The sequence below is a fragment of the Micromesistius poutassou genome, assembly GCF_964030765.1.
Source record: "Micromesistius poutassou genome assembly, chromosome: 5".
In the NCBI taxonomy this organism is placed as follows: domain Eukaryota; kingdom Metazoa; phylum Chordata; class Actinopteri; order Gadiformes; family Gadidae; genus Micromesistius; species Micromesistius poutassou.
The window spans coordinates 4,217,123-4,236,963 of NC_140275.1; the positions used below are offsets into that span (position 1 = coordinate 4,217,123).

Consider the following 19,841-nt stretch of genomic DNA (forward strand, 5'->3'; position numbering starts at 1 on the left):
CCCAGGATGGAACCACTCAACTATCACATTGAGCCATTTAGCAGATGTTTCTATCCAGGGTCCAGAGTTGACTTACTAACTAACCAGAGAGGAAATGACTCTATACTGGTGGATACTCCATCCTATACTCTATACTGGTGGATACTCAGGGCTTTTCTTTATCGAGAAGCCACTTCAAAGTGATTTGATTTTGAGTTGCTCTAAAGGAAGTTGCTCTAAAAGTGCTGCACAAATGCCACTGATTTGAGTTTGTAGCGTTTTCCCGCCGTAGGGTCATATATAACAAGGGTGTTGCAGCTTTGTTATCACATTACAACAAAGGGGGAGGATAAAGGAAGAGGAGCTGGCTGTCTCTTTTAGCCTGGCTTACACATGAACAGACCCGTGGATGATGAAGGGTGTTCAGAGGACACAATGCTCAGCCCGTGATGGCGCTATTGCATGTGAAACACGGGCCTGTGCTAACCAATGACAGCGCAGCTAACTGGTGATTGGTCTGGAAGCGCCTCCAGGGTCAGTAGGCTGTGTCTCTCCGTGTTGGTTTTACAACCAGCAACACAGCCATGAGAAACTATGCAGCCAGGGGGGCATCCATCCCTCCAGTGACCCCGTCCTGACACAACCCGTAAAACACAAGAGAGGCTGGGAGGGACGGGAGGATGAGGAGGAGGACAAGGACGGGCACGCACTCTTGTGATGTTTCTCACAGGTTGTGTTTTAGCCATAAACGCTGAGGCCCCCAGCAAAGAGCTTCCCAGAGAGACACACACACACACACACACACACACACACACACACACACACACACACACAAGCAGACAAGAAGACAGGCAGGCCAGTAGATTGCTTAGGTTTGGGAGTGGATGGGGAGACCACCTTGAAGCATGTGAGGGGAACCCCCCCCCCCCCCCCCCCCACTCCCTTACTGTCAAATTCCAATATCCCACACCTTAGAAAAAAAAGGCTGTTGCCACAGCAACGCTGGGGGGCCGACAAGGGTTGTTTCGGTACAAAACAAAAGAAGGCAACAAATCCCCCTCTGATTACAGCGTTTAAACCCAAAACATATCAGCCTCCATATCAGCCTCTGTCAGTAATCCCGTTTTTCCCCAAAATAAGAAAGAAAAAAAAGTTGAAACAGGAGTAGCCACAATAAGCCCCCCCAGCTCTAAGGCCTGAGGCCGTCCCCTCTGGTCCCTTTGTCCCTGCTCATTCACCCACAGGACAAGGCTATGTCTGTCCTGTGAGCTGCCAGCTAACATTGTGGCAGCTTCAAAGCACCGCGGCTCCGCTGTGAGGCCCTGAGGCTGTGAGGCTCCACTGTGAGGCTCCGCTGTGAGGCAGTGAGGCCCTGAGGCTGTGGGGCTCCACTGTGAGGCTCCGCTGTGAGGCAGTGAGGCCCTGAGGCTGTGGGGCTCCGCTGTGAGGCTGTGAGGCCCTGAGGCTGTGAGGCTCCACTGTGAGGCTCCGCTGTGAGGCTGTGAGGCCCTGAGGCTGTGAGGCTCCACTGTGAGGCTCCGCTGTGAGGCTGTGAGGCTCCACTGTGAGGCTCCGCTGTGAGGCTGTGAGGCCCTGAGGCTGTGGGGCTCCGCTGTGAGGCAGTGAGGCCCTGAGGCTGTGGGGCTCCACTGTGAGGCTGTGAGGCTCCGCTGTGAGGCTGTGAGGCCCTGAGGCTGTGAGGCAGTGAGGCTCCACTGTGAGGCTCAGAACCCCACCGGGACCAGAACCCCTCCACACAGCGGGACCAGAACCACATAGTGAACATTCTCTGAAGCTGAAATAAAAAGCAGCGGTGTACTTCTGTGGTTTCACCAGCCCAGCTGTTGTGTGAAGTAAACCCCCACACACACACACGCAGCCCACACAGCCTAGCCAAGCTTGTTTGTTTAATGCAATAAGTTAAAAAAAAATTAGACAAATATAATTTTCTAAATTTTCAGACAAAAACTTTTCCAACAAAAAGCATTGGAAGAGCTGATGATAGCATGGAGCTATCAGCCCTGGGCTGTAAAGACTTCAACCCCCTCACATTCCCAGGGGATTGTGTGTATGTCAGTGTGTTTGAGAGAGTGTGCGTGTGTGTGTGTGTGTGTGTGTGTGTGTATGCACACCCATGGACACAAATGTGTGTGTGCGAGACTGTGTGCGTGTATGTGTGACCCCCCTGTGGAGCCGGCAGTGTGTTCAGACAGGGTCGCTCTCTCTCGGGGGATTAGGAAGTCTTCGCACTGCGGCTAGGAAATAAAAACAGCCCACACAAACAGTGGCGGCTCATGATGTGGCAACACGGTGAGCACACAGCGGAGCTGCCCAGCGAGCTCTCCATGTAGCGCTATTTAAATACACTCTCCTGTTACATGGCAACAGCGTCCACGTCCTAATCATTTAGAATAATCTGACGTCAACTCCTTCGAGATGGTTCCTTGATGCTCATTAGCAAGGAGGTAAAAACAAAAAAAGATCGAACAATCTTAATTGAGGCGTGGAGATGAGTCTTGCATAAGGTGAAGGAATTCACTGCATTCCTGAACCCTGGAGATCATTCCCATTCTCACAGGACAGTGTGCTGGGTGGTGATGACGCCATGGTGGAAGTGCATAGGAATGTTTTCTGTGTAGCGATGGTGACAGGGAGAGGGGGGGGGTCCTGTGCGGACCCCATGGTGGAGGCGGTGACGGCCGGGCTCGTGAGCCGGTGCACCAGGGTGCTGGAAAAGGCCGCAGGGAGCAGGTGTGCATGTTAATGAGTCGGCCATGGCAGCTGCTGCCCTCCTCTCTCCCTCCACCCCTCCGCTCTCCCTCCAGTCTACTCCCCCCTCCACCCCTCCTCCCTCCCTCCAGTCTACTCTCCCCCCCTCCCCCACCAGCAATTAGCACATTTAGAGGGGGAAAATCTAATTATTGGGATAGTCCGACAATGATTGGATTATTAAGATGCATGCATACACCTAAGTCAAATTAAATCGAATATCGAATTGGGTTTCTCATAGTCTGATTTAGATTATTCGATTGATAGTTGCATTATGCGTGCATGTTTTTTGGCGTTCTGGGCATGCTCGAGATCTTTTCCGGGGGTCGTGAGCCGGAAGTGGAAGGAGACGATAGCCGTGTTGTTGTCGCCGTCGGAAAAACGACAAACGGCGATTCATTTAAAAGGTGGCGCAGAAGATGGAGGACACCGATGTCGTGCCAATGTAGTTGGCACGGAGCCGCGCTCCTCCGGCAGGAGTCCTCATACGGCAACAATCCCTTTCTCCAACATGTCGCGGTTCAATCTGGACTTCAGAGAGTCAGAGAAATGACATGGACCCGAAGTGAACTGACAGCTGTTGTTGCTGGTGACGTAAAGAGGTCAGCCGGTGGCTCTATTACCACTAGTTGAAATGGGTACAGCGCCACCTATCATACCAGGGTATGACAAGCTTCGGCCAATGAATGAATTTTCTCACCGCGATGTATACTCGGACAATTGCAGTTGTCCAATTGAGGAGCATAGTCGGCTGTGCATGTAAACGTACTGAGAGAGAGAGAGCATTGTTTTCCTCTCCAAGCGGAGGGCAGTAGCCCCTCCCCTTTCCTCTCCTCCCATCCTGTGTCCACTCTTCCTCTTCGTCTTCCTCTTCGTCTTCCTCTTCGTCTCGCTCTAATCTCCTCCTCCTGTACTTTTGCCTCGTTGCCAACTTATCGTCCCTTTTCTCCTCATTATTTGTTGGCTTTTTTTACTTGACTTTTTATTTGTGTGGACAGCCATCACACACACACACGCACACACACACACACACACACACACACACACACACACACACACACACACACACACCTGGCAGCTTCTGTTCCTAGAATTTGTACAGACAGAGTATTGTAGGGTAGTAGAATAGAGTAGAGTACAAACAGAGTATTGTAGGGTAGTAGAATAGAGTAGAGTACAAACAGAGTATTGTAGGGTAGTAGAATAGAGTAGAGTACAAACAGAGTATTGTAGGGTAGTAGAGTAGAGTACAGACAGAGTATTGTAGGGTAGTAGAGTAGAGTACAGACAGAGTATTGTAGGGTAGTAGAGTAGAGTACAGACAGAGTATTGTAGGGTAGTAGAGTAGAGTACAGACAGAGTATTGTAGGGTAGTAGGGCTAATGGAGTAGAGTAGAGTAACTAGAGTAAGTAGAGTTCAGAACAGTAGAGGAGGAGTAAAGTAGAGTACAGTAGAGTGAGGGCCTAATGATTCAGAAGGAATGTTGGTGTTTGTCTCAAAGTGCACCCCCTCCTCGTCTCCCCCCCTGAGCCCCTCCCACTCTGCCCAAAGAAAACATCAATGGAGCGAGCGGACTGCTGCTTTACAGCTCCGCCATAAAGTAACACCAGATTACCAACCGCACTCAGGGCACCTCACCCACCTACCAGACAAACACATGAAGCCCCCCCCAGGTCCCCGTGGAGGTGAGGAGCACCACGCCCCCACCAGCACGCGCTGCACCAGGCTACAGTTGGCTCTTTGACCCGCATGGAGCCCGGAGAATAGAAGACGGTGGCCGGGCGGCCCCGTGCACGCATACGCTTTTATAGGGCATTTAATCGCCTGTATAATACCTCAGACCCTTTTAAATAGGGGGGTTTAAGACAAAAGGCATTCACTGAGTTTTTTTTTTTTCCTTTTTTTATTTAAAGAGACGCGACTTTGCGCAGAACAAATAAGCATAGCAGCTGCTCCAACAAGAGAGAGCTCAGAGCAGGCCAGGGTAATCTCAGCAGGGTTAGAGCAGCAGCAGCAGCAGGTAAACTGAACCGCCAGCCAGATAAACAAATCAGGCCTGAGCAAACATCAGGTGTTGAGGAGGAGGGGGGGTCACTGTGTGTGAGACAATCATCTGCTGATATGAACGGTTCTGTCATCTCCTCAGTGCGGCCCCACTACTGTTGTTCTCCACCAAGTTGTCTGTCTCCGCGCTGGGACTGCGGCTGCGGCGTGCGGCTGCCTCTGTTACCCATGGCAACAGGTCGGCGCGATGGGGAGCCCCACAGCAGATGTTGTGGTGACATATGACCCTGAGCCAGGCCTAGCTCAGGGAACATAAATAAAAGGGGGGCTTTCCGCCGTATTGGGCCAATCTGCCATCTGCCTTGTTGGTGGGGTCACACGACACACAGAGAGAGATAGGGCTCTGTGAGGCAGATCTAGGTTACATATGTCTCACTGTAGATAAACAAACTGGGAGAACCATTCCTGTAGCCAGTAAGAGGCTTTGTGAATTAGGTTGTCTATCAGTTTTTATTCCATTATTATTGTGAGAAGCACACTTAAGCACTGTGGGACAATACAAGCAGGGCTCTTATGGCCCATTACAAATAGGTTGATTTAAACAACCTGCTGCTGTTTGCTCTTCTTTCCATTGGTGAGCAGCAGTCATTATGTTCGTTGTGTGTCTATAGAAACGCTATCAAACGGCCCCAAACTGATAAGTTGAATGTGTATTCTCCCTTTGTCTTGTGTGTGTTTGTGTTTTTCTTATTTTCTACCTGTGGGCCCCTACTGCCCCCCCCCCCCCCCCCCCCCCCCGCCATCTATTTTCCGTCTCATTTCCTGTTGGCCGCACGGCCCTGCACTAATTCTCCTTTTGTCTAGTCTGAACTTTAAAAGGTCTGGCCTGAGGCAGTTAAAAGGGGAGGAAGTTTGTCTTTAGTTTTTCTCATACCGCCACTTCCCCTCACCTCTGTCTCCCTCCACTTCTCAGCAAGTCTTTTTAACATTGGTCTTTTTCTTAACATTGACGCATATCTGCATCGCAATGCAAGAGAACTAGAGCCTGAAAAATACCGTAAACATAACAACCCTGGACTTAGGCAAATAGATTGAAACAAAACAGGGTCTGGCACACACAGACCAGAGCTGAGAACCAAACTGAAATGATAGGGGGCGGACTAGCCCCCCTGGTCTCTCCCTGGTCTCTCCCTGCCCCCCTGGTCTCTCCCTGCCCCCCTGGTCTCTCCATGCCCCCTGGTCTCTCCCTGCCCCTCTGGTCTCTCCCTGGTCTCTCCCTGCCCCCCTGGTCTCTCCCTGCCCTCCTGGTCTTTCCCTGCCCCCCCGGTCTCTCCCTGCCCTCCTGGTCTCCCCCTGGTCTCCCCCCCTGGTCTCTCCATGCCCTCCTGGTCTCTCCCTGCCCCCCTGGTCTTTCCCTGCCCCCCCGGTCTCTCCCTGCCCTCCTGGTCTCCCCCTGGTCTCTCTATGCCCTCCTGGTCTCTCCCTGCCCCTCTGGTCTCTCCCCACCCCCTCTGGTCTCAGCACCCCTCCTCCTCTCTTCCTCTAATCAGCCATGGGAGCTGACCTGTCTTCAATGCATCTGGACACAGCCCAGCTCATTAGGGACAGTTTATTTACTACCATTACCAAGTCAAACCATGGGAACAAGCACTCCCCAAGGGACCTGTGTGTGTGTGTGTGTGTGTGTGTGTGTGTGTGTGTGTGTGTGTGTGTGTGTGTGTGTGTGTGTGTCTGTAATGAGCAGTACTACTGCATGCTTTGAGGGGCTGGGAAGAGGTCGCAGGCTTGATGGGACTCTCAAAAGGTTGTAACATAACGGGAGACGGAAGTTGCTAAAGTTTAGGATGTTACCACCACCTTGTTTAGAACTGGAGTTTAGTCTGAGAGCAGCACCGTATGTGTGTGTGTGTGTGTGTGTGTGTGTGCGTGTGTGTTCTAGTAACCATATCGGTCTTATGATCTGTACAGCTGCCTCGGCGCCTTGATTGTGCTGTCTGGATACCTTGAAAATTGGGACCATGTTGTTAAAAAAATGCAGAATATCTGTGTGTGTGTGTGTGTGTGTGTGTAGTCAGGCAGTGAGAGTGGCTGAGCTCTGAAAGGGCAGCTGGCTGACTAGCAGGGTAAAGCAGTCTTTGTTTGCAGCTGAATGGGGCAGAAGCCACAGGTAATGGTGGGTATAATGTGTTGCACAACTACTGCTGTAGGAGTATGTGGTCACTACACTGCACTCCACAGACAGGTGCTCTACAGACAGGTGGTCCGGCTCAATGACACAGGGAGGTGTGTGTATTTGTTTGTCTGGACTACACACACACACACATTACATAGAAAAAACAATCACTTCTCCCCGATGTACTGTCCAGTATGATTGAAATGTGTGTGATTTCTCCTGGCAGGTCCCAGGCTAAGACGGTCAGATACCACTAATCCATAGAGCTGACGTCCACACCGACCAGATGCGCTCTCTCTCTCGCTCTCTCCCACAGTAAGCAGTCCACAAAGAACGCAGTCCGTCTCGTATCATGATACGATCAGATACGGCACCTGTTCTTCCCCTCTGGGCCGCTTGTAGGCGGGTTAGTGAATCTGAATGGAACGAGGTGGAGGGAGTGAGGGGGAGTAGGACGGACTCACCAGTCCCTAGAACACATTGAAATGATCCGCCAACCTGGGACAAGGGCCCACTTTCATTGATACCAGGAGGAATGTTTGCTGTAGCAGTCACCCGTCACTACACATGCCAGACTGGGTGAAGGAATGGGGCTGCCTTATCCGACTAGTGATGCACATCCATGCAAGGCATGCACACAAACAAGCGTGTTATAGCGTTATCATAACAAATACTTATTTGAGTCTCTCATCATTATCATCATGGGAAATCATAAATAAGCCAACATTGTCAAGGCATGGGATGAGCAACATTAATAAATATACATATACAGTATATTAATTATTTTGACTTGCTCATCTCTTTGGCTGGGAGCAGGCCTCTCTAGTCCTCGCCATGTTGTCTGCGGACTTGCAGCTGGAGTCAGCGATACAAAGAGGCCCTAATCTCATTTCTTTGGAGATTAAACAGTCAACATCTTTATGGCCCATTCCAAAGGCGAGGAGATGGAATTCCTGGCATGTCATTTGAAGAGCCTTCTGCTGCTGTATGATATAAAATGGATGCATTCCACTCACATACTTAACCTGCTAAGGAACACTCAGCCTAAAGAGCGGCAGGTTTTGATTGGAGGCGAAAGCAACTCATCATTGAGTCAGGAGCAGAAGTGATGGAAGACGCCACCATGTTGAGCGGCGTAATATAGACCTGTTCCTTCTACCATTAGTAATATAGACCTGTTCCTTCTACCATTAGTAATATAGACCTGTTCCTTCTACCATTAGTAATATAGACCTGTTCCTTCTATCATTATATTTGTGCAAGTTTTTAGCTCATCCGCTTTACCGCATTAGAACATTAGCTGTACAGTTAAAACATTAAACTATTGACTAAACATGGTCCAATTATTCAAACCTTTATTGTCCTCTCTGCACTTGGTAGGGTTTTGTAAATCCATAAACCCAAGCATTTTTGTCATACAATAGTAGGTGGGCCTCAGAGTCCAGCTATAAGCATTCCCTTTAACAGAACAGTCTGGACATATAGGATGTTGAAATCATGTGTAATAAATACAGCATAAATCCATGATAAAAAACTAAAAAGTCATACAGATTCAAAATTACAGATATCTAAACTGAAAACTGTCCAATAATCACCTCATAATCTCAGTGTCATGCTGAATTAAAAAATATCAAAGTGAATGAGAGTGCTGTTGTGGCAATGGAGCCCAATAGAAGCCCAACATAAACAGAGCCAGCAGAGTGGATAGAGAGCCTGCGTCTCCCGCTCATCTCCTCACAGAGCGCAGGGCTGGAGAAAGCTACTTAACCCAACCACCATGTTTAATAGGAAGAAGAGCACAGGGCAGCCAGGAGCCACAATGATGGCATTGTTGCCCAAGTGTGTGTGTGCTGTGTGTGTGTTTCTGCACGTGTGCATCGACGTGTGTGTGTGTGTGTGTGTGTGTGTGTGTGTGTGTGTGTGTGTGTGTGTGTGTGTGTGACATAGCCACTCCAAACTAAGATGTTTCTGAGAACAAATGGCCTCACAGAACCTGCCCTGCGTTTCAGATGCCCAGCTGCATTAACCTCCTCCTTCACAGCTTCTCAGGTAAAACGAGGCCAGACTCCAGCCTCAGCCCACACCTCTCTCCAAGCCCGGCTGGAGAGCTGGAGCTCACCCCATGGGTGACTATTACCAAACTTGAGGCGAGAAAGGAGCAGGGCAACCCAACTGTCTTAAGTAGGTCATTAAAAAATTCACATATTTGCATTGGGTAGGATGACGTTGTGGTGGCTTATGTCTCACTTTGCCCGACCATCTGTCAGAGGGAGTGGAAAAGAGATGGAGAGAGAGACTGGTAGAGACAGGGAGGGAGACAAGGGGAGAGAGAGAGTGAGAGAGACAGGGGGTACGGAGACTGAGAGGGTGAGAGACACATGGAGAGAGTGAGCCAGACAGGGAGAGAGTGAGAGACAGAGAGAGGGGGAGAGAGTGAGATAAGAGACCGGGAAAGAGAGTGAGAGAGAGACAGGGGGTGAGACGGGGAGAGAATTTTATAATAGAGGGGAGTGTTGAGGGTTGTTGAAGTGGGGACAAAATCCCAGGAGAGAAAGGGAAGGAGTATGCTCGTGCACGAGTGTGTGTGCGTTTGTGTGTGTGTGCGTGTGTGTGTGGGGAGGGGGGGCAGCGGGGTGAGGCTGTGAGGGTCTCTCTGGGAAGCCTCACCCAGATTAGTCACACAGAATTAATGGCAGGAGAGAACAATGACCACCAAGCTTCTGGCAACCCCAGCTGTCGCTCCGTGAAAGAAAAGAAAAACAAGATTTAAGGCAGAGAGAGAGAGAGAGAGAGAGAGAGAGAGAGAGAGAGAGAGAGAGAGCCGGTTGTAGGAGAGGGGTAAAGGCAGGCAGGCAGACAGACAGACAGACAACCACAAACAAACACATGCGGTGATCCCTGGACCATGAGTCGAAATGTTCATGACAAATCGTTGCAACAGTTGAGCGTTAAAGTTTAGATGTTACACTTACTTGCACTGCCCGTTGCCGTCCGGCGTCGCCTCACACTTTCCATCGTTCAGACACGCCTCGGTGGGCATGGAGCATCTTAGGCCTAAGAATTAAAAGGTTTTACAGGGCTGCTATTTCACGACTAGAGCTTTAATAAACGATTCATGTGACGTAAGTAGTTTCAGGTAAAACATTCCTAGTTTTACGTATAAACGGAACAGACATTGAGGCCAGGTGTGACCACTGACACCTGAAGCAATGTGTTGTAAATGCAAAGAGATTTGCCTCCAGTGGGCAGTTGTCTCATTATCTGGCTAGTAAGTTAACACAGCATTGCAAAAATAGTTCTGTCTCAAAGCTGCATGAATTCACAGAGTTACATAACTTTACAGAGTGTTGAATAGTCCGCCGGCAGCAGCGGCACTAACCAGCGTGGAACAGATGTGTCTCTGGACGTTTGGCATGGAGGAAAGCATTCTTCCCTTGATATGATATCTTATCATTCTCAACAGGTGTCTAAAAATTAACGAATTAAGATAAAGTAACGAGTTCAAATAAAGTAGCGAAAAATAAATCGATGAAGAGCTGGCGCGCGATTCGAAATGAAGTAATCAAAGTCGGACCGTTCGTGTGTGGACATGCCTCAAATATTATATATATATATATATATATATATATGATATAACCACTACTTCGACTGGAATGGATAAAAGAAAAAAACCTTAGCTTAGTTCCCATTAAGATATCTTCTTCACATTAAGATATATCATGTATGTTAAGATATATAAAGCCGTCATGGCAGTGTCGCATGTCGCCTACCTTGTGCCAGTGCTATCAGCGACAACAACAAAATAAGTTTCCCAAAGAAAATATGCATTCCTTCTATTTTAAAATGTTATAATTCCACGTGAGTAAGAGTCATAGATCCGATATTGCAAATCATCCTTGAATAGCGGTAGATCCACAGAAAGTCCCTCTGGTGTCGTCCCTGTCGCTCCAGAGTTCGAGTGAGTTGTGAAGCTGCTCTCCATTCCATCTCCTCCTCTGGGGGCGTCATCCTCCGCCTCCTCCTCCCACATCATCAACAAGTGCTGCACTCATATTCTTTACTTTACTTTCATACCAATTTGAAAACATTTTGGGAAAGCATTTAATAAAACCTGATGACTTTCTAAAGGGATACGTCCAACTTTAGTTTAGCCATGTTAACTTTATTAGTGAAGTTTCAAACTACCTATCTACTTAATTGTATTTGTACATTTAATTCATAAAATGTTTAATATACCTATATAAATAGCTCAGTTTGGCTGATCAATTATATTCAGTAGGCCCAACATTGAGTTTCCTACAGAAGTGAAGAGAAAGCTATGAAACAGTTGAATTGCGCCACACTACTTCACCTTATAATAGCATTAAAATCAATGTATATAAATACTCAAACAGAGATATCTGCTTCTCATCAACCTGCAGTGGGAAAATGTAACATGATTAGCCTGTGTCAACAAGTAGCATCGTCCACTGATAAGTAAATGCTGACAGCAGTGCAGGTGAGTGTCTTCATGCTGAATCAGGTTGTGGCCGTTTCGCGCCCAGAGACTTCTCAGGCTTCTGTGTATAAACCAGTGGATCCCAGTGTGTTTGGACACAAAATCAGAAAATTCTTGCGACCCATCAAGAAAGTCTTACATTGTTATTGTGCATCTGCTTTAACTGCAGAACCATTTGTTATATCATCAGGTCCCAGTGAAGTTAGCTCCTTGGTTTGTTAATAATGACTGCTGGTATGGACCTGCCTTGACACTAAAAAGTAAAAAATATTGCATGTCTACACCTTATAAGTCAGTAACCCCCGTGATTGGAGTTAAGCTTTCAGACACAGGCCGAACATGGTGTATGAAGAAGCAGACCACAATTGAACATCTATATCCTATTTAATATTTTCCTCAAAAATGACAAGGGGAAAACCATGTATTGTTGTATTTAACCTTTTCAAGCTTTTGTTTTAAACCATTTTTAAAGCCTGTGAAGGAAGAGGTAAATTAATGTTTTTAGCTTTATTGAAGAATAGGAAGCAGATGGGAGAAGTTATGACCTTTTTAATTGACTTGAAAAGTCAATTAAGGCGTGTAGCTTCACTGTATATGTTGAGTTAACCGACAAGAAACTGAATGGTGTCAGAACGGCGTGATGTTTGTTGTGTCTACAGAGGAACTCATAAATCATGATGACAGCCTATGGGGAGCCTGCCAACAGACGACAGGTAAAACACCTGTCGCCAGCGCAGAGGAGCACGGGGCAGAGGCACACAGTGAAAACAACACAACACAACACAACACAACATAACACAACACAAACACAACATGGTCATTTATTCCTTTTTAAAAAATTTTATGTGGAAGAATTTGGAGGTGATTTAAGTGTCCTTAATGTAATGGGTCTTACACACGCACGCACACACACACACACACACACACACATACACACACACAGATGTTGCTGTGATAGGGACTATTGGACTGTGATACACAGATGTTTTTAGATAATAAGAAGCTATTGTTAATACATAACAAATGCAAATCTATAAATATGTGACAGGGAGGCCGAGGGGGATTCTGATGTTGAAAAGAGTTTGTTCATTGTCTATTGTGCTGTGATACGATGTGATATGAGGGGGGCCATGCTTTATTGTGTCACAATGTGAACATTAGTGTAAACAGGATTGGTGTTGTTTTTCCTTTGCATTGTGCTAACCTGGTGGGGTAGTGACGCCCCCCCCATACCCGTTCCACTTTCACCGACTTCAACCAACGCACCTATTGTCCCCGGCCGATGTAGTCGCCTTCATCCTCTTCCTCCTCCTCTTCTACTTCCTCTAGCTCCTCCTCTGAGACACAAGTTCTCCCTTCTAAAGCACCTGATCCTCAACCTTCTCCTCTTCCACCACCACCTCCTCCTCCACCTCCTCTCATTTACATATGGCCTTCATCCTCTACAGAGATACATCTGTACAGATACATCTTCTCCCTCTTTCTCCTGCTCCTACTTCTCCTCCTTCTCCCCCTCCACCTCCCCTTCCTCTACCTACTCCTCTGAGTTACACTTGTGCTTCCTCCTACTCCTCCTCGCCTTCCTAGTAACAGATGTTCTCTCTCCTCCTCCTGCTCCTCCTCTCCCTTGGGGCTGTAATTACGTGCGGGCGTTATTGGTTATGGCGATGGGATCACCACAGCCTGTGGTTCCTCCTGTGGTGACGTGACGTGGACACAGCGGAGCACTAACTCTGCTCCAAGGTTATAGAGGGGTTTCTAAAAATATATCAACACATGGCAGGGGAGCCGTATAGCAAAACACCAAATGTTTCAACATGGGATATCCACAAAGAAAACAATAGACACTGTTCTTCAATCCCTCAATCCAAACCTACAATAGGAGCCATTATCTATGATGCATCTTTGTGGGCAATGTGGGTCATGCTATAGCTCTTCTGCTCTGGGGCCCCAGCCGGTTCCCAGTGCAGGAATGGTGACTTCAGGGATTGGTTCATCTCAGGGAAGGGCTCCAGCAGAGTTTGTTTTAGCTGGAGCTTAGCTCCTGGGGGGTTAATCCTTCAGCAATCACTGCCTTACCAAACGTATACACTACACTCCCTTACTGGTCTAGAGAACCCCCATAGACCGGGCCCTGAGGGCCCCTGAGGGGCCTGACACAGACACCCACAGGTTGATGAACAGTGTGTGGGTGGGTGTGGTTGAGGCATGGCTAGGGAGACATGACTGGACATGTATCTTAAAGTGTTCAAATATGGCCAAACATGGCTTAACAATTTATTTAGAAAAGATTTAACAACAGTTTTCAAAGTCTTTAAGATATGGTCCATGAGTTTTGGTACTCTCTAAGAGACACTATGCACTATATTTGATGCCCATTTTGCCCATTGCAACAGTCCCTGTTGGAGCATCAGGGAGTTCAGTCATCTGGCTGAGTTTACTGCCAATCTGTCATTGTAAAGTGACACCCTAATCCCAAAAGGCTCAAATATTTTTTTTACAGTTTTTCTGTAAGACTTCTCTAAAGCCGTCTGCAGAGAAAGAAGAGGTCTGTTTATGGCCACCAGGTGTGAACGGGCAGTGGCCGCTTGCCAGGCCAGATGGGGGGCGTAAAGGACATGTTAGGGCATGTTTCAGGAACATGTTGAAGAAACCCTGGCCCATTTAAAGTCTTATTTCTTTCTTAAAGTTATTTTCAATCAGTTTAACATAATTTGGCGTTGAGGATGTGGCTCAGCTCTGATGACTAAAAAGACAATTCATGCTTCACACTCCCTCCAATGTTTTCAGATCTAGGAGTTAGACCCTTGTAAGGGTTTTCTCTGACAACAATGTGGCAACAAGTGACTGCTGAAGGCAGGTGACAGGTTTTGGCACTTCAAAAGAAGGGATTAGCAGATAATGGATTGATGATGGTGTTGATAAATTGCCCCTCTGCATTTACAGTCCTACAGATCATATACTACTCTACTGAGGTGTTGAACCTCTATATGTTATTTCCTTTAATGTCCGCGACTGATGTCATTTCCAACCTTGTTCCTAGGGCAGGCCTTCCTGGAAAAGGGGTTCCTTGAAGGTGCTCTTATGGTGAGGGAGAGGGAGGGACTTCCGAGTCAGTGATGTCTGTTTCCAGAAATTGAGAATTGTGTGTAGTAGTGGTAGGGCCTGGACCGGATGTAACCCTTAATACCCATGAGCACCCTCTCCTAGCCGCTCTAATCCCTTGACCCATCACCTGATCAGTGTGTCTGGCCCCGGGACCGGCCTTCTCCCCCTGTCCACTGCCCTGCGTGGATATCTGTCTGTTTATGTTCCTGATACATGTTGTTTTATGGTGTGTTTAGACAAAAAGTGTCAGCACATCAAATGCAAAGAAACAACCCTGCCACTACATTATTGCACTCATAAAACAAATAAACAAAAATGTTTTAATAGAAAAATAAGCATGCAAAATGTGGCACATACAGGGAAATACTGTCTGTCTCTCTCTCTCTCTTTCTCTTTCTCTTTCTCTTTCTCTCTCTCTCTCTCTCTCTCTCTCTCTCTCTCTCTCTCTCTCTCTCTCTCACACACACACACAAACACACACAGATGCACGTGCACACAGGCTTTACTCTCAACCTCAAAAGGTCCCTTAGTTTTTTGTGACGGGTCATTTGGGGGCTTCTGCTCTTAATGACAGGACTATAAAGCAGTAGCTCCTCCAGCCTCCTTCTCATTACCCAGGCCTGTACCTATTCATTCATAGCCCTCAACATACGGATCACTGGAGGTCTGATCACCCATTCCTTCCTACGTCTCCTATTAGACTCTTGCTACTTGGGCGTAGGATCATATACTGTCCCACTGCAGGCCATTATTCCTATGATAGACCGGGCTTAACAGATGAATATTGTGATGTATCACACAGAAAATGTCAACAGTGGAGTTTAATGATATATTAGCCCAGGCTTAACAGATGAATAATGGGATGTATTGGACAGAGGATGTCGATAGTGGAGTTTAATGATATATTAGCCCGGGCTTAAAGGAGCATTTCACCGGTGGAGACATGAATCTGTATTGAAAGTGGGTCATATATTTAGTCGAATAGAAACATAAATGTCTAATTTGGTGCCTTCTTGACTGAGAAAAGGCAGACAGTGACTTTTTGACGCTTGTGGATTGAAGACGACAACTCCCACAATGCCAATCAGCGTTGACTCCCTGAGGTACGTAACATAACAGCCAATCAGCGTTCACTCCCTGCAGTCCAGAGTGAACTGCAGGAGGAGAAGGTTATTGTTGCCATTTGCGGACTCCCGGAGCTCTATATCTAAATAATATATAATATATAATATTATATCATATAAAGGTATCTATATAATATAATATTACAGCCAAAAGCTGTGTTTGCCTTCAGATGATATTATGAATTCAAGACTACGTCGGGTTCTCGGACGTCTCTGGTACTTCCACAACAAGTAAAGACTCGTAGTGGGGGATTCCTAGAGGACGGAGGGACCGCTGGCAAGCTGCTGCCGCACCTCCCCTGCTGTTTTCACTATTTTGTGTTTCATATCGATTCATCAAGTTTGTCTTTTTTATGAATGTTGGACCTCAAACCCACCTGCTAGATTCGGCTTGCTCGATCTAACACGTTGCGACACCGAAACAGCAGTTTAGTCTCTGCCTGTCTGCTGCCACTGCCTCACCACTTAGCCAGCTAACTTCGTCGGTACTGGGCTCACCTGTTTGTGACTCCTGTGGCTCCTCTCCGCACTCTGTGGCTGGATAGCCTGCGCTGGGGTGCCCCACGAAGCACACCCGTTCGGACCGGTTCGCTGCCACCCTGCCTGCTCTCCTGGACGCTTACCTGCGCCAGCGGACTGCCCTCAACGCGGAGGACGCCACCTCCCTGCTACACCGCTACCCGACAGTGTTCACCTGCCAGCCGGCTAGCCTGCTGCTAATCCCCGACGCCGTCAAACTGCTTCCCAGTCTCCAGCGAAGCTACAACCGGCACACTCCACTCCAGCTGCTTCCGCTGTGCTGGTTCTGTGGCTTCACCATAATCACCTGGATCATCTACCGCTGGATTACGTCGCTGCCAATTTCACATAGAGGATTTTTAACCTGCTCCTTTGGATTGCGCTATGTTTAACTCTGCATCTCTGCAGCTTCGTTACTCGATAACGGAGATGTTACGTCTCCGGACCTTCTCAAAGACCCCCCCAACCCCGCTTCCATCCCACTACATTCTCAAACGACCAAGGTACGTCCACCGAGGCTCTGGTCGGAACTTTCACCCCCCTCCTCACACTGCCCGTCCAGTCAATCCTGTCAATCACAGTGTACTGTCCCTCCTGCTCAAAGCAACTCTTTATACTCCACTCACCTGTCTGAAACTCTGTCTGTTGAACACTAGATCCCTCAGTAATAAGGCTCTGTTGATCGCTGACTTTATTGTTGACCGCAACCTAGACATTCTCTGCCTCACTGAGACCTGGCAACAACCAAATGACTTCTCCCATCTTAACAAGGCTGTCCCACTGGGTTTTTCTTTTATTAGTAAACCCCCGTGCTACTGGGAGGGGGGGCGGCCTCGCTCTCCTCCACCGAGATCACATCAAAGTCACTGCTGTCACAGTCCCCCATCACTCCTCTTTTGAATGTCTAACTGTAAAACTCACAGGCCCTAAACCCACTATCATTGTCACCATCTACAGACCACCAAAACCCTCTGCTGTTTTCCTCAATGAATTCTCATCACTACTAACATCTGTATGTGCAATGTCCCCCACTGTTATCCTCCTCGGTGATTTCAACATCCACATCGACAACCCATCCAGTATCTTTGCTTCACATCACACAACGACTTCACATCACTTTTGGACTGTCTTGGTATCACACAACATGTCAACCTTCCAACCCATAACAAAGGTCACATACTGGATTTAATCTGCTGTACTGACATCACTCCCACTAACCTTGATGTCACTGATTTCCCCATTTCTGACCACAAAGCTATACTTTTTGACATTCACACCCAACTACACAAAGCCAAGGTACAACGGATTGTCTCCTTCAGAAACATCAAACATATCGTCACCACAGACCTCTCCACCCTGATCAGCTCCTACTCAAGCCCTCCCCCAGCATCCTCCCTGGCTGACCTGGTGACTCACTACAATAACTGCCTCTCCTCTTCCCTCACCACCCTGGCTCCCTTGAAAACCCGCTCAGTCTCATTCACTCACACTGCTCCCTGGTTCACCCCTGAGCTCCGCCAGCTCAAAGCCACTGGCCATCGACTGGAGCGACTTTACAAAAAGACTGGACTCACTGTACACAGCCAAATGTACTTAGACCACCTCTAAAATCAACACCATTCACCAACAACTGGCCTCACCTTGCACCCCCTCAAACGATCCACCCTGGATGATCACCACCGGCCAACCTCACATCAGCCCCCTCTCTGACTTCACCCCAGTATCAGAACACACCATCGCAGAACTCATCCATAAAGCCAAAACCACCACCTGTCAGCTTGATCCTCTTCCCACCTCCCTTGTCAAAGCATGTCTGCTGTCCATTTCCCCCATGATCACCAACATAATTAACTCCTCCCTCACTACTGGTACTGTACCCCCCACTCTCAAACTGGCTGCCATCACACCCATCCTGAAAAAACCTGGTGCTGACCCAGCTGACCTTAACCACTATCGGCCCATCTCCAACCTCCCCTTCATCTCCAAAACACTTGAAAGGGTGGTCGCCGCACAATTACAGTCCCACCTCGACACAAACAATCTCCATGAACCCTTCCAATCCGGCTTCCGTCCAAAACACAGCACTGAAACAGCCCTAGTCAAAATCACCAACGACCTCCTCCGTGCAGCTGACTCTGGACTACTCACCATTCTCATTCTCCTTGACCTCAGCGCAGCATTTGACACCATCTCCCACCCTCTGCTCCTGGACCGCCTGGCTGGCATTGGGATCACTGGTGCTGCACTCTCCTGGTTCACATCATACCTCACCGACCGTCAACAATTTGTGCAATTAAGGAACCACAAGTCTCGGTGTTTGGGTTTTCACTGGGTGTCCCCCAGGGGTCAGTCTTGGGTCCACTTCTTTTCACCATTTACCTCCTCCCCCTGGGCACAATCCTCCGTCACCATGGGGTCCATTTTCACTGTTACGCTGATGACACACAGGTCTACATCTCCTCCAAACCCACCGCTGCCATCCCTCCCACCTCCCTCATCACCTGCCTTGATGACATCCGGAGCTGGATGAGCAGGAACTTCTTAAAACTGAACGGCAATAAAACCGAGGCCCTGCTCATCGGCTCCAAATCCACCCTCACCAAATCACAACACACCCCAGCTCCACCCATCATCGTCGACAGATTCCCTGTACCCTTCTCCTCCCAAGTCAAGAGCCTCGGCGTCATTCTGGACAACACCCTCTCATTTGCACCCCATATTCAAAACATCACCCGGACTGCTTTCTTCCACCTCCGCAACATCCCCAGACTCCGCCCATCACTGACCCAATCCAGCACCGAAATTCTGGTTCACTCATTTGTCACATCACGCATCGATTACTGCAATGCCCTCCTCACTGGACTCCCCACCAAACTTATCAACAGACTGCAAATCATTCAGAACTCAGCCGCCCGGTAGCACTTCACTGGCTCCCGGTACAATACCGCATTCCACTACAAAAACCTCCTCCTCACCTACAAAGCTCTCAACAACCTAGCCCCCACTTACCTCTGTGACCTCCTTCACGAATACACTCCCTCCCATTCCCTTTTGTTTTTAAATGTCTAAGATTTTATACTTTGTAAGGTGACCTTGGGTGACATGAAAGGCGCCTCTAAATTAAATGTATTATTATTATTATTATTATCATTATTATCTCGGTCAGAGTCTTGCTGTGACCGGCACAATTTGGTCGGTCGCGGGCTTTGTGATTGCAAGTGAGACTTCTCCGGTGCTGGATATGTTATTCAGGAGCGGAGTAAACGGAAACCGTCCACAGTGGATGATGTGCTTTTTTGCACAGCAATCTAAAGCACCACGCCAACACCAGGTAGTGTAATTCCCCGGCGTTCCATCTAATGTGTCTAATTTTCCTTCGGTTGCAGGTCGGGCTTTTATATAAATTTATAGCGGGTCTGGTCAGGTGCGGAATGTAATTCGCAGGTACAAGCGGGTGCGGGTTTGCAAAATAAGACCAGTGTATTGATTCTCGGCCATGGTGGAGATTGATGTGGAAGGACCAGAGACGTCGGAGAACCGGACGCAGTCGTTTATTCAAAATATCATCCAGGCGCACATAGATTTTGGCCGTGATATTATATATTATATTATAGATTATAGATATTATAGATAGATATTTTATTACACGGCTCTACTCAATGCTGT

General features: G+C 48.0%; 1 protein-coding gene across 2 annotated transcripts in view; it reads right to left on the reverse strand.

Annotated features, from left to right (window-relative positions):
- Window positions 1-10,864, reverse strand: part of notch1b (notch receptor 1b) — a 45,049-nt gene extending 34,185 nt beyond the window's left edge. For both annotated transcript variants that reach the window (XM_084468637.1, XM_084468636.1), the window contains exons 1-2: window positions 10,697-10,864; window positions 9,899-9,980 (exon numbers count right to left, since the gene is read on the reverse strand). In XM_084468637.1, coding sequence (XP_084324763.1) covers window positions 9,899-9,980; window positions 10,697-10,754 — 140 coding nt within the window. In that variant the 5' untranslated portion in view covers window positions 10,755-10,864. The remainder of the gene's footprint in view (window positions 1-9,898; window positions 9,981-10,696) is intronic.
- Between the last annotated feature and the right edge of the window lie 8,977 nt (window positions 10,865-19,841).